Source organism: Plasmodium coatneyi, chromosome 2 (assembly GCF_001680005.1).
Source record: "Plasmodium coatneyi strain Hackeri chromosome 2, complete sequence".
In the NCBI taxonomy this organism is placed as follows: Eukaryota; Apicomplexa; class Aconoidasida; order Haemosporida; family Plasmodiidae; genus Plasmodium; species Plasmodium coatneyi.
In genome coordinates, this window is record NC_033557.1 from 158,872 (window position 1) to 174,237 (window position 15,366).

Consider the following 15,366-nt stretch of genomic DNA (forward strand, 5'->3'; position numbering starts at 1 on the left):
GGGCACAAATGTTGGTGCAGCGAAGGAAGACACACTTGAGGAAATAACATCACGTGTGAGAAGAATCACAAAATGATGGATAGCGTAGAACGAAAGGTGGTACGAAAGGCGGTACGAAAGGTGTTGCGAAGCTAGGCACAATAATTAAGAGGCCCTTGTTGCAGCCCCACCCGTCAGTACGTTTTGGATAAAAAGATGGCCACCCCTCGCTGGTACCAATTTTCCTTCAGTACCCCCCGTGAAACGGGAAACTTCCAGAAGCCAATAAACGATCTCCTCGATTTGTCCAAATAAATTGGTAACTCCATAAAGGTGGAATTGGATTTTTCGCTTATTTTTTTATTCAAGATATCCTTCTTTTCCCAGGTGATGGTTACTGGGGGGAGGTCGATGGCCAGTTCGTCGCTCAGGATGAGGCACTGCGGAGGGTAAAAAGGGAAGGGTGATAGATGGTAGGTGGTAGGTGGAAGGGTGCATGTGAGGTGCGTGCGAAGTAATGGCAACAAATTGGGGTAGTAATTCAGGGTAACGAATTGGCCGCAACAAATTGGCCGCAACAAATTGGCCGTAACAAATCGGTGGTGAGGAAATTGCCAAACCGCACATTGCTTACCCCCTCCACGTCGCTCCACTGGGCGCCCTCGATGGACAAACAAGTAATCGTAAAATGAACGGTGTCATCGAGCAGATCCCCGGGGCTTGCCCCAATGGCCACTGACAACTCCAAGTCGTCTAGCGAATTCTTAAATTTAGAAGCAGACAGTTGCCTAGTTGCTGTAATAAACGCCCTTGGGTAAAATAAACCACCCAGCCATATAAAATGAATAGACAATTTCTTGTCCAATTTAAAGTGAGCCGTTATTGTGTCGTTATTTTTCTGATGATATGCTTCCAAGGTGAGGTCATTACTACAGCTACGACTACTGCTCCGGCCCCTACCTCTGTTCATACTTTTTTGTTTGTTCAAATTTGCTTTCCTACTTCCGTTCAGCTCTGTAGTTATGACTATTATTTGATAAAAACGATTAATTAACTCTCTTATCCAATTTGTTAAATTCAAGTTAGTTGCATTCCCATCGATGAGCCAACTAGGTGGCACGTTGAATGAGTTTAAGTCCTTAGCCAGTGCTCTCAATTTATTCGTGTATTTTAATTTTTCCTCTAGCACATTTTTTAGCTGATTTAAGTTACCCCTAATGATTTTTAGAAGATCCCTAAAGAGGTGATTCTCCCTTTCGAAGCACCTAAAAACGGCGTTACTCATATTTTCTTCATTTCTTTCCAATTCGGGAATGTACTCAGGCAGGCTATCCAAAATTTGGTTAATGAATAGGACATTTTCGTTCTGTGAGTATCGATGCGTGACCCTACTTGCGATGGACGATTCGGACAGTTCGCTCTCCTCAGAGGAGGAAATACCTTCCTCGCCTTGATCCATCATGGCACCTTTTGTCACATCACCGTCACCCGGGGAAACCATGGGGAGGACCCGCTTATCCCCTTTTCTGTACAACTCCATGCTAAAGTTGTTCTCCTCCCCTAGTGCCTTCGTCAGAGGAGCATGAGGCAACGGTTCATAAACATCGGAGCAGCTTTTACTATACAAAATGTTCCACTTGCTTAGAATGCTAAAATTCGTTCTGGTGGTTAGCAACCCTTCCGCTTGTTTTCCGAAGCCGAGCCATGCAGGTAAATCAGTGTTACTCATATTACTTGTCCATTTTAGGTAGTCATTCAACTGTCTGAACAGATCTGGTGAAGTTAACAAATCCTTTTCAGAGGAACTGTTACAAATGTTTAATTTAAAATCGGCTTCAAAGGAGTTGGAATTCATCAAATGCTCAATGAAGGTGTCTAAAATTTTGGAGTCCACCAAATTGTCCAATCTACCACCGTAGACCACCTCATTTAGTATTTTTTTTATGGCATCCCAAGGGATGTTAGAAGGATCTATATGCTCAATGACGCTCTTCCCTATTTTTGTGGATGCTCTATCTAACCAATTATCTACAACGGATAAAGCACACGCCAAATCGGAGTCACCAAATTCGTATCCCTTGGTCCATCCGATGGGGGTGTATCTCCTTCTTTCCAAAATTATTGCATGCAGGAAGGAAACAAGGAAGTACAATCTTATCCTGGCAATTTTTGGATCTTCTAAATTTCTGTTTTCTAAAAATAAAGAGAATGTCCTCAGTATGGACGATTTAATACCTACAGGTGGTTCGAACATGAAGGTCAGGGATATACGTAGCAAATTGGGAGGAATTTTAGGGTTTATTTCCATCGTGAGGAATAATCGAAAATTGTGGTTTGTCGTGGCTTTGTGTATGTTTTTCTCCAACTGATGAAGCCATTTAGGCGATAAGTGAATATTTTTTAGTAGAACCCACCCTCCATTTTTTTGAGCAGATGATATGATTTTTTCTGCTGAAATGTACCCTTCTTCCGAACCCATTGCGATGGAAAAGAGGGACACCCTACATTTCTCACTCAGCTGTTGCACCTTGTTGCTCGGGTCAAATCCAGGGGCGCTTATCAGCACTATGGGGATATTCCCACTGGCATTTTCCTTCACATATTTCTCAAATTCGTTAGTCGATAATTCAGGAATCCAGAGGAAGTCCTTCCCTAAAATCACATTTATAAGCTTGTTAAAGCATTTGTCTAATTTATCTGGTCTAACTGCCTTAATAATTAGTGACTCCTTTAAGCAGGCTAAAATTTGTTCATCCTTTGTACCATTTTTCGGGTCTACATTTCGACTGAGGACTTCCCCCGATTCGTCACTCTTCCCATTTTGCACACCAAAAATTGGGCCACTAATTATCGACGAAATTAACTGTTCCGGTTCTGTGGAATGAATCAAATGGATCCACTTCTCCTTGTCATTTTTTATACTCTTCCTCAAATTCGAAAAAGAATTATGTTTTAGCAAATTGTTCAATGTGCTTATCTGTTCATCGGTATAATCTGGCAATAACTCTTTTTCAATTTTACTCCCCTCATTGGAAGATACGGCCTCATCTACACGATGACTAGCGTAATGATCCTTCAGTAAAAAGTGCAAATGATTTGGGTCTATACATATACCCGGATTGATAACACCCTTCACATAACACAACTGCAAGGCGAACACGTATCTATCTTCCTGTAGTAACCCCCGAGCGACCCTGCTATACGTTAAGGAGAATAACAAATTTTCTAAACACTTTAACCTTTCTTCGTACTCATTATTCTTCTTCACATTTGAGGAGGATGCCTCCTTGCGTAACATATCTTTCATCAAATTAAAGAAAAAATTCAAATCGTATTGATATAAAAAATTGATGCTTCCTAAATGTTGTAGAATGAAATATATCCTTGCGGATCCTTGCGCTAGGAATAAGTACTGGTTACTCACGTTCTCTATTTCTACCATCACTTCTTCGGCTATGCTTACTTCTTTAGACGCTTCTGCTGCTTGCACTTTTAGTTTTTCCATTGTGGTTATCACGTTATCATCATCCAGTATGTTTCCCTTCACGTTGGACAATTCTAAAAGTAATGATTCTTCTAACTCCCTTATCTTCACTTTGTATTCTCCCTGCAGTTTTAGCAAATCGCACCTCTTCTTATCAATGTCTGGTCTTTCATTTTTTAGGATCATATTTAAGCACTGGTTCTGCAGTGAAGATGGTGTTAAGGTAAAATTCACGAACGTCACTCGGCTGCACAAATCTGGGGTAAACTGAAAATGTGCATCTCTCGACGTAAGAAACAGGTTAAAGGAGGGAGAGTAATCAATTTCTGAATCTCCAATCGTTATTAATAAACGACCGCCTTGCTTGTGCGTTTCCTGATTTAGCACCGAGTTCAGAATTGCATCCACCTTTTCCACATCATAGACGAGCAATGTCGACCCAAATCGTAGTGCACTCTCCAAATTCTTTATAAAATTTTTATCAGAAAAGGATGTTTTCACGATTTTCTTATCCCTATATTGGTTAAGCAAGAACGTGCTGGCCTGATCTGATGGGTCTATAATCATGGGGTACCTTATATAACTCTTTATAATAATGGCATTTTCTATGGACAACTCATCGCTCGGCAATTCATTTGCTATCCACTGCAACCTTTCCGATGGGTTAGACAAAAATTCTATAAAAGATAAATCGTGTCTATGTTTTATATGATGCATTTTTATAATTTCCCCCCACGTTTTCTTCAATTTCTGCCTTTCATAATGTTCAAAGAAGCCAATGTAAGCACAGAACGCTGCCGCTATGAGACAATCCCCCACAAACGTTTCGGAAGCTTCCTCCAAATTGATGAATGTCTCTGACCACCTTTCCTTCTCAGATTTTAAATTATCAATCAGGTTAATAGATCTCTTTATTTTATTTTCCACATTTTCCATTTCTTGCTTAATGCTCTGCACTTGGCTAATTAGCTGGGCATAATCATTCTTATATTGCACTAATTTTTTTTCCAGCTCCGAAATGATATCCTTCTGCTCATTGTACTGATCTTCCGCAATTCTTGTTTCTTCCTGCAGCTTCTCAATTTCATTCTCCAACGGCTGAACCGTTTCTAATATATTTAAAAACGTAATAACCGATTCGACCCACTTCGCCAATGGCCCTGCTGCGCGAGATGCTTTATTTATCCTATCCACGTCCCAATCAGTATGACTTATTCGCTTCTTAATTTGGGCACTAGTTTGAGGCTTTACCATTTTCTTGTCCAAGTAGAGGACTTTATTTATAAAATCCTGGCCCTTCATAATTTTTCTAGCATCTTCCCATGTGACGCTTTTATCTCCTTCATTCATAATAAGTATGGCAACCGCTTCCACTGCATTTCTTACCAAAATGGGAGGATTCGCCATAGCCCTTAATTCGTCAAAATTTTTCTTAGGGATATTTTTAACGGCTTCTTCTGCTTCTCTAAATTTGGGTTCTACTTCACTTAATTCTTTTCTAACAATTTCTTTTCTCTGCTCTATTATGATAAATTGTTCATCTAACTTTTTGGCTAGAATTTCCGCTTTCTTCTTTTTGTCTTCCGTTTCGGCTTGCTGTTCTATCATCAGTTTCATCTTTTCCTCCGCCTCTGTATCCTTTTCGGCTAAGGTCTTTTTATTTATAGCTAGCGAATTCCTCAATTCTGCCACCTGCACTTCTGTATCCTTTAATTTGTTTAACCCTAAATTTAGGTGCTTCTTCTGATCAGAAACTTCTTCCTTCTTTTCCTCGATAATTTTCAAAAAGTGTTTAATGAAATCGAGAAAGTCTCTCGGGGTCATGTAATTATATTTACTGCCTTTCTTGAGAAGCACACCATTTATCCTCACAACAGAATTGTGAATTTCGACTATAGCTCTGGATAGATAATACGACTTGTTATCCTTATATTGGATCTTCCCTTTTATTGGGACCTCCTCTACATTGTCCATGTGAAAATTCTTATCCGGTAGGTCGAGGTTGTAAATAAATTCACTTGCAACTTGCAGGAGGGCACTATAAGGCCAGTCCCCAAACCAATCTATCACACATCTGTTGAACAAAGCTGGTGAAGTTGCTTGCCTATTTGCAAAATCCGGGTTCGCTGGGTTCATGGTAAAAACGATATGCAAATTTTTCTGAACCTGCTTTGTGAATTTTTTAAATATGTCTGACTCGTCTAAACCTACATTGGACCCATACGCAGCTTTACACTCATTTATTAAGGCGGTGTAATTATCGCCTTCAAACAAGCCGGGCACTTCTCCACTAGCTAGCAAGGCATTCATTCTTTCTAGAAAGGCGGGCCCTAAAACGTTCGACTCGTCAAATATGAATGTTATTTTTTCTTCCTTTATTCCAGATCGTTTCATGACACTTCTTAAATCGGCCTCAAACGATTCAGTGCAGTAATTGCGTCCAGCTCGAATTTGAAAAACGGACAGCCCATTAATCCACGAAACGAAGCGGGACAAAATGGTTTTCCCTGCCCCAGACGCACCGACCAGTAGCAGATGTCCCAAAGGCAATCGCAAAACTCGATCTATCCTTGTTATATGATCCAACACGTCGTCAAAAAGGACCAGCTGCACATTTATCTCCTCTTCATTAAAAACTTTTAACTTTGCCTTTATCAATTCCTTCAAGTCTTTCTTGTCAATTTCCTTGTACTCATTTTGCACGTACGAAGTGAACAGAATTGGCCTCTCCAAATCGGCTTCGCCAATGCCAGGGAAGCAAAATTTGAATATATCATCGATAATTTTATCCGTTTGTTTTTTCTCCTTTTTGTAGATAAGTCTATCTTGAAATATTCTTAGCCCCTCGCAGATGCACAACCGAACCAGGTCTCTTTTCTCTAAGTGATCGCAATGTTCTAACGTTTCGTATAAGGCCAGCTTCCACCTGGTGAGTTCTCTCGGGCTGTAAATATAATGAGGCTGCATATCTATTGTAAACGTTTCAGAAAATTTCGTGTAAAAATTTACCATCGCCAGAGTCAAATTGTCAGCCATGTGGGATGCTTCCCCAAATTTGCGCAAAATCGCTCTATTGAAGGTACCATATATTTGCTTCAGAGATTCATACCCTGGGAAATCTACATACAAAATTGCCGTGTGTCTAAGGAATCGATTACTTAATGGGTTTCTTCCTGCATCTGTTGGAGGGTTACACGCCCCGGCAAAGGTTATTCTCTCTATTTTTACCCAATTCCATTGATTATTGTTAGAGTCATATTTCCAGAAACCTTGCGATTCGTAGATCTGTCTCATGAACATGATAATTCTCTGTGTGTCATACTTGTCTGGGGTTGGCAAATTTATCTCATCAGCGAAAATGATCAACCATTTTCCTGGTTGCACCGGTCTTAACACCAATTCGCTAGTCGTTTTTACATACTCACAATAGTGGTCAAATGTCTGAAGCAACAAATTTGGTAAAGAGCCCGAAGAAAAATTTAACGCAGCGATGTCAAATTCGGAGGATTTCTTCAGTACAGATGTTAAGGTCATTGTCTTTCCGGATCCTGGGGGTCCACACAAAATGAATGGCTTCTTCAAATTTAACCACCCTTCCAAAACGGTTGCATGCCTTATCGTATCCATTGTTTCAATCACAAGAGTCGCATCGGATACTTCTCCTCTGTCTACATCTATCATTTCGACTCGCTCCTTCCAGCAATGCCATTCGCCGTCTTCAATGTTGGGTTCGTAATCTAAAAGCGTCCTTGGCGCATCTGACGAATCATTGTCGTCCATTTGTCTACTTCTCGACAAATCGGCTGGCAACGGAATAGAACATATGGACTCAACATATATGGAAAATTTTTCCCTAGCTTCAAGATTTAAGGATCCACCTATTCCCCACAATATGCTCATGACTAGCCATTTGGAGATATACTTCTCTATATCTCCATCCGTTATGCCGTTATTTGTTTTCTCATTTTTTACCACTAAATTGTCAATCCCCTTTTCTAGCAGCAGAAATGTACTTTCAATAGCCCTTATATATTCATAATCCATCACGTGATCAAATTTGTTAGCACCCAAAAGACACTGGTGCACAAATTCGTTTTCTTCAAAGTAGTCACTAATCAGCTTGATCGCCCTACATGCGATGGTATTAGTAGAACATACATTCAGTTCATCTTCATTTTCATCGAAAAATATGTGAGAATTTTTCTTCATATGGTCCATTAAATTGTCACTCATCCTTATATTTTCGTGACTACTGAGGGAATCGTTTGACGTCCTCTGCACCGTCGTGGAGTCATTCATGTGTGCACTCTCATTCCTAATAGCGCTACTTTCATTGTTGTTCATAATGAAGGCCTTAAATCGGTCCATTTGGCGTGGGTAATCATGATTACCATATTTTAGCTTCGCCAACTTATGCTTAAACAGAAGCGTTGGAGAGAGTATGTCCCTAGAAAACCATATCATACCGCATCTACTGACGGTAGCCAATGTTGCATGCTTCAACGTATCGACTTCGAACAAAATGCGAACACTTTCAGGTATCGGCAAACGCTCTCCATTTGGCAAAGTCAACAATTTATTGTCATCCAAGACGCTGTTCAAATTTTCAGCCCATTCAGGATCTACATCTCCATCGAAAATGATCCAGTGTCTTTTTGTAGCATTCCCAGACTGTGCTGAATTGTAAAGAATTTTCCTCAATATAGCTGTAAAAACTCCATCGGTCCATTCCAAATTTATGTTGTCTAATTTTCCATATATTTCTTCCTTGTCTAATGACTTCGCATCGATGATGTAACTCACCCCTTTGACGTTGTCTAACGCTTCCATGGCATCTAGCAATACTTTCCAGGCGCTACTTTTTCCTGTTCCAACATCCCCCACTAACATAACCCCGTGTTGCAATTTCATTATCTGATATATCTGGCATATTTTCGTTACCCATTTCTCCTCGGGGGTATAAAACCTTGACTTGCATATGCGATGTATTTCGTTCACTAGTGCCTTCTCCTCAAACGGGGCTACATTTATGTTCGGGAATACTCCCGTTAGTAAGCTTCTTATCAGAAGGATGTCACTCGAAACTAGCTTCGGATAAACCGTATCACACACTGATTTGAGGAGTAAGTTCTGCTCCATCTCAACTATACCTTCTGTGGAACTCTCCCCCTTAGCGATGCTCCCCCCTTTACTTATTCCCGTGTCGTTATCTACATTTGTTTCATCTTCCCCCCTACCATGCGCACCCTCCAAAAGAGCCTGCCTCTTCAAATTACCTGCAGAATTTAGCACACTCTTGAGTGACCTCAATCCGAAGTCGTAGTGAGGCTGCTTGGACAACTGCTCAGAACATAATTCAAAGAGAGACACAATTTTACTTGATAAATGCTCTGCACTTATGAAGCCTTGCGAAAATAAAGTCACTTCAACGATGAGTTGCTTATTCGGCTCAATCATGGCAAAGCTTCTAAACAGCTGCTTCAGATTATCAGGCAAATTTGACCTCCCAGCGTATCCGGGGTTCATAGTTACAAAAATCCCCACATTTTTATTTAGCCCTATTTTTTTGTTCAAAATTTCAATTTCACTCTTCCTCTGAGCTAAGCTCATTTGAATCGTTAAAATTTGTTCAGACACAGCGGACAGGATTCTCTCCTCCAGTCTGTTAAACTCATCGAAGCATCCCCAAGCGCCCACTTGGCACAAACCAACGAAGATTCTCCCCATAGCGGTAAAATCAAACGACTCATCACAGTTAAAAACTAGAACGTATCTTCCAAGTTGTGCCCCTAGTGCCTTTACACTTTCAGTTTTCCCTGTCCCAGCAGGTCCAAAGGGGTTCCCCCCCAATTTCATCTTCAGTGCCTGGGTTAGGGTTAAGAAGCACGCATCTGTTAACTTCGTTTGAACTAACTTTTCGCACATGCCCAGATATTCATACCCATACTCAAACGTCGCATCTGCCATTTTTATCAACAAATTTACGCCACTGTTTGTTTTGCTAGAATCCCAATAAAATCTCATATACTGCAGCCAGGTAAAATCATGGACGCTTCGAACGTTCTTTTCTATCAAGACACGTATAACGTCTCTCTGGTGGACCAACTCCGTTATCATTTGCACAATTTTTTGCCTGGTCCTGTGATCCCTCTGTTTGACAACACTCACAGCTAAAAATTCTAGCAGGGAGACGCATATCTTTTCGCTCCTTTGGAAAATGTTCCCCGTAGGTACATGCTCACTGGGAGATGTATCACCGGTTACCGACCCACCTTGCATATCCCCTTCAATGTTAGAGGTCCAAAGAATTTGCAGACAGAGTAAAACAATTTGGTTGGGGTACTTGGATGCCCATTCGATAATTTGATCGTTTCCCCTACTGTTGGCGCATTCCAGCACATCCATCTGTAGGATCTCCTTCGCAGCCTTGTCTAGACAGTTCTGCAGGGTAGACTTCATATAAGTCTCCAACGTTATGAGCCACTCTTTTAACGTTTTATAGGCACTTAAACAAATGGGCTCTTCAAAAAAGATTTCCTCCCCTTCTCTAGACGACATTCCAAGTATCACATCACTGGTATTCTCCTTAATGATGAAGGAGCTAATGCCTGCAAACATTTTGTTCACATTTCTTTGTATTACCTTAGCATCCTTCGAATTTCCAATCATTTCTAGTAAATCTTCATCCCCCACAAAGTAGAACCTTGGGAACTGATTTCTTTGCTTCTCTAGGTACTCCCCCAATGCCTTCTGGATCTTAGACAACGAATCGGATAGTCTATCCAGCTGCTTCTGAAATCCTTCCATTTGAAAAAGTTCCATCAGCTTGGGTTTCTCACTAGTTTTCCTCATTATATTAATAAAATCCGTATCGATAATCTTGAACCTGTTATATTCTTGAGGTAGTAGCGACTTGATATCTGAGGACCCTTTCAACACGCCTTCTAAGTATACCCACTTCCTCTGTACATTCATCCAGACATCTAACAAATTTCGTAACCTATTTAACTTTTCATCCCACGTGAGGGTCTCTTCTTCGAAAATTTTCACGTAGGAAGATATCTTCATCGATTGCAGCGCATTTAGATGATCATCTATGGTCGAAAAAATGTCATTCCATCCTTTTATCAGTTTGCATTTATTTTGATATTGTACAAGTTCCAGTTCGTACTCATTCCAGGTGTCTTTCAACCCCCTGAGGAATTCTTCCAGTGCCATTTCTCCTTGTGACTGATTAAGAATTTCCCGTAGAGCATTCTCATGTGCGCTCAAATTGAGGGACCATAAATTTCCTAACGTTAACTTGTTGTAATATATCTTGATTTGCAACTTGTGCAGTATCAATCTCCAATGCCTATCCTTCAGCGATTCCGACTTCAAATCTAACAACAATCCATACGTCTTTAAATACTGTTGTATTTCTTCCTGCACGTTGTCAAAAATTTCATACTGTCTATACTTTGCGGGTATTCTCTTTATACAATCTAGTAACCCATTCAGGGTGTTCCTAACATTTTTGGGTTCTACATTACACCAGAGCATTTTCTTCATTTCAGAGATGGTCGAATAAATCGACTTTAACTCATCCCATATGCCTTTCACGCAAGCTATTTCTTCTTTCAAAATGTTGGGGGATACGTGGAACCCATTTTCCGCTTCTTCGCTGCGAATCTTCATCAGCTTCTTTATCCTTTCTGATATTTCATACTGCCCATTAGTCACATCAATTCTGCTTTCAAATGCACTTATAATTTGCAAAGCCTTCGTACTGTTTGTATTCCCATGGGATGGTTTATTTTTGTTCCATTCGTCGAATAGGACCTTAATACTATTCTGCACGTTGGCATCGAATTCTAGCACTAAACTTTGTATGTATGGAAAATAATCCTTTACTAACTTTATTTGATAACTGCATATTTGATTTACCGTCTCAACCTTTCCAATCACGCTATCTATGTAGATCCAACTGCCTGGAAAGACGTAGCGTTGCTTCTCCAGAAGCACTTCGCTCTGCTTCAGCACATCACACCTACTGTCCCATTCGGCCCCTTTGGTACTAATCTGATTAATCTTTTCTATAAATTTATACACACTATTGCATATTTTGGAGAGAACCTCCATATCGTGTGTATTGATAATTGCTATGATATCCTTCGGAGCCATGGACAGAATATGCATGGCTGTAATTTCCGACTCGTTCGTCACTTCTGCTTGGAGATTTAATTCGTTCAAGGCCTTTTCTATCTCCGCCTTCAACACCACAATTTTTTCTGATAACTTTTTAGAAAATTCAGATACTATTTCCTTTTGCCAATTTTCAAACTTAGAACTCACCTTCGACTGAAGAATTCTATAATCTATAACAATCGGTCCGAAGTTCTTTTCCGTATCGAGTGTATCAAATGTGTATCCAGTTTGTCTAATTTCGTTCATGAACCCTTTCCACGTTTGTATGTCTTCACCAAAGTTAGTGATGATGTCTCCTATTTCTATTTTCCACAGGGTGTTATACTGCAACCACATGGATTCATATTTCCTCGCCTTTTCAACCATCTCATTAATGCATTCTATCGCATCGTCGTACACTTTCTTGTCTATAAAATAGATGATGTGTCTGTATGTATTATCCAATATGACCTCACTTGGAATGCTAGAATCATTTTCTTTCCCTATTTGGATAGTTTCCTTAGTCCTATCCTTTTTCTGATATATGTTCTTAACCCTAGGAATTCCGCAAATGATGTTTATGGCCTGCGCCAGGTTCGAGTACCACATCTGCCTCATCGTATCAATCGATGGGTGTAGATAAAACTTCTGATTGATTATCTTAAATTCGTGTGTCGTTTCCTTCATTATGAATTTTTTCCCCTTCTGGGAACCACTGGTCCAGTTTACAAATTCGCCTGTCCAGGTTTTTATGACCTCCTCCAATCGATCTGTCAGAATTTTATTCAAAAGTGTGTTCAGCTCATCAATCCAGATATGCACATTTCGGTAATGTTCCAGGTACAGCTCATCTGCTTTCTCCTGAATGGATTTCACCAACTTGGTAACTTCCTCCCCCTCAATTGCTATTTCGCACACTTTTATCCTATCTAGGGTATCCAGAACGAAGGAATTTTTCCGCACGGCTTCATCCACCATGGACTCAAACGTGTTAACCACTTCAGTCAACTTCCTTACATATGTCTCCAGCACGTCTGAATCCCAGTGTAGGCCAATCCCCTCCTTGATTTTCGCCTGCACATTATTATGTATGGACGCCACCAACTTGCTTATAGTCGAATTGAAGGGAACTGCTTTCGCTTCGTTCTCCATGAAGAGGCATATTTTCATGTAACTCCTAAACGTCTTCTGCAAAGTTAGGGCGTACGGGTATATCAGTTTCGTCTCATCTGCCTTCACCTTTATGGAGTAGGGGACCCTCAAATTGATGGACTGTAAGTAGCGAACCTCCTTAAAGAGGTTAAAAAATTCAAAATCGTAGTTTGCCAGAATTTCGAAATTTTTTACCCCCAACTTTTTTATCTTAATGATTTTCTCGTACATGTCGAACTTATCTGCGCTCTTCACCCCCTTGAGCCATTTTTCAAACGTCTTATTTTGCGAAAGGAGAGTCTTAAAATTGTCAATACTTTGCCGTAAATTCTTCCCTTCAGAGTGTTGTTCCCACCCTCTTCCCAGCACATTTTCTATCCTTTTGAGGGAGTCTTCCAATTTCCGTTCAATCTGCTTAGCCCAGATGATGGATCCAGCCACCAAGGGAATGTCCCTAATAGTTGACACCTTTTCGGAGGGGCTTTTCACATACCCATTGATATACACCATTTGAAGTTTCCTCAAATCGTCTACAACAATTTGTATTAAACTGTTTTGGTACTCCTGAATGGCGCCTCTAATTTTGGGTCTAAAAAATAACGGGTTGAATTTAGAGAAGGCGTTAAACATTTCTGTCGACGTTTTGGCCCCTCCTAATTGGTCCCTCAATTTGAACGTAATTTGGGACTCCACTTTATTAATTCTTGATTCGTAGGAGAGTTTCGATTTTTCCCACAGCTCTTCCCCCGTTTTGGACAAGTCCAAAGCGTCCAACGGTAAGAAAATATCATACGCTGAATTTATATCCTTCAGGAGATTCACTCCCACTGTTCTGTCGTCGCCAAACACCTTCGTAATAACCGCCTTAAACTTTTGATGCTGCTTCCTGAACTTCCTTATTTCGTCTAACCTTTCTTGCAGATTTATATGTTCGAATACCATTTTGGCAGGTGCCCTCTCATTGAAACTTCTTTTCTTTATGAGTTCTCTTACCATATCCTTGAACACCCTCATTTCGTCATTCCACAGGCGAAACACTTCCATGCATCCAGAAATGAGCACGTCGAATTCTTGGTAATCCATGCTTAGTAGTGCCTGCGGGGACAGTACCTTCTTCAGGGTGTTTCCCAAATCTCTAGACAAGGCCTCCACAAAATTGTACGATCTAGATAGGGGATATTTTGTTGTATTTTTTAACTTCTTCAAATGGGTGAAGATAATTCTTACAGCCTGGATAATCTGCTGAACCGTCTGTGCACCTAGAAGATCATCTATGGGGAAGTCCTTCATTAAAATGTTCACATTTAAGACGTACTCCTTTGACTGCTTCAGTTGGATGTCACTGTCGAAGGACATTGTTGCAAAGTACCTCTTGGCACTTTTCAAAATTTGTAACGTTAAGAGTACTTCAGGAGTTTTTAGCTGATTTTCCAGCTGAGACAGAGCATTTTCATATCCGATCCAAAAATTTATCTCTGCTAATGCACTTCCACTTTTGAAGTCTCCATTCAGTCTAGTTAGCTTCTGTATTTCTTCAACCCATTTGGTCACATCCTTTTGTAACTGGTTTAGAAATTCTTGGGATTCACACAGTGCCTTTAACTTCTCTGGTTTTATTTCATCCACGTTTGGATATTCCCGTACTAACTCTTTTATCCTTCTGTCCACACTTAAGTTTATGATAGGAATGTTCAAATCGATCTGAGCATTCTTCATGGATATGAGAAGTTCGTTCAGCTTCTTCGACACGTTGGTCATTAGAACGTTCGAAAGTTTATTTTCTCCTTCGTATGTTAAGTATTTATTTCCCCCTGCAGTGGTACTCATAGCAGACGTACCAACAAAACCGCCACTCATTTCAAGCTCCTTCCTACCGTAACCAGTTGGAATGGAATCCTTAGCAGGTGCATTGTGGGCAGCACTGGACGCGGCATCAAATATCGTGTTAAAACCTTGCGATAAATATAAGTATACTAAATCCAGGGGAGTATCGCAATCGTGTTGTCCACAGACAAACATGAGCAATTCGTTCGACAAGTTGGTTTTGTTATTTCCCTTATCTATCTGGTCACGCATGGATAAGAAGTTTTCTTTCTTTCGTTTCATGAAAGCTATGGCAACACTTTTGGTCACGCATTTGTAGTTTATGTTCAGCTCCACGAATAGGACATGCCCTGGTTCCTTCTCCAACTTCGTGCCCCGTTCCGCCCCTGCGGTTGCTGCGGATAGAGGTGCGGATACGGTTGATTCTTCTTCTTCAGCCTCTGGCTGGGTGGCATTTCCTGAGTGCCCATTTCTGTCCGACCCCTCATTATCTGCGTCTTCTTTTTTTTCCTTCCCAATCACGATCAGGTTTACATTCTTATCGGCCATAAATCTTCTTATTTTCTCCTCTTCCTTTTTTGCCAACACAGATTGTAGCTCCTTCCTGGAGCAGTCCAAAACGGTTGGACATATTTCAAGGAAGTAGTTTATCAAGTGCGTCTTCTCCAGTTCCATCTTTTGGGTGTGTGTGTGGGGTTTCCTCCTAAAATAGGTTCGTCTGATTGGGTTACCTACCTATTGCTGCTCTTTCGTTTCTCCTT

At 40.6% G+C, this 15,366-nt stretch overlaps 1 protein-coding gene across 1 annotated transcript; it reads right to left on the reverse strand.

Annotated features, from left to right (window-relative positions):
* Positions 1-173: 173 nt before the first annotated feature.
* Positions 174-15,280, reverse strand: PCOAH_00002500 (Dynein heavy chain-like protein; the record flags this gene model as incomplete). The annotated part of the gene is made up of 2 exons (XM_020057065.1): positions 174-419; positions 614-15,280. The coding sequence occupies 2 exons, from the start codon at positions 15,278-15,280 to the stop codon at positions 174-176; spliced, it is 14,913 nt and encodes a 4,970-aa protein (XP_019912674.1).
* Positions 15,281-15,366: the final 86 nt, after the last annotated feature.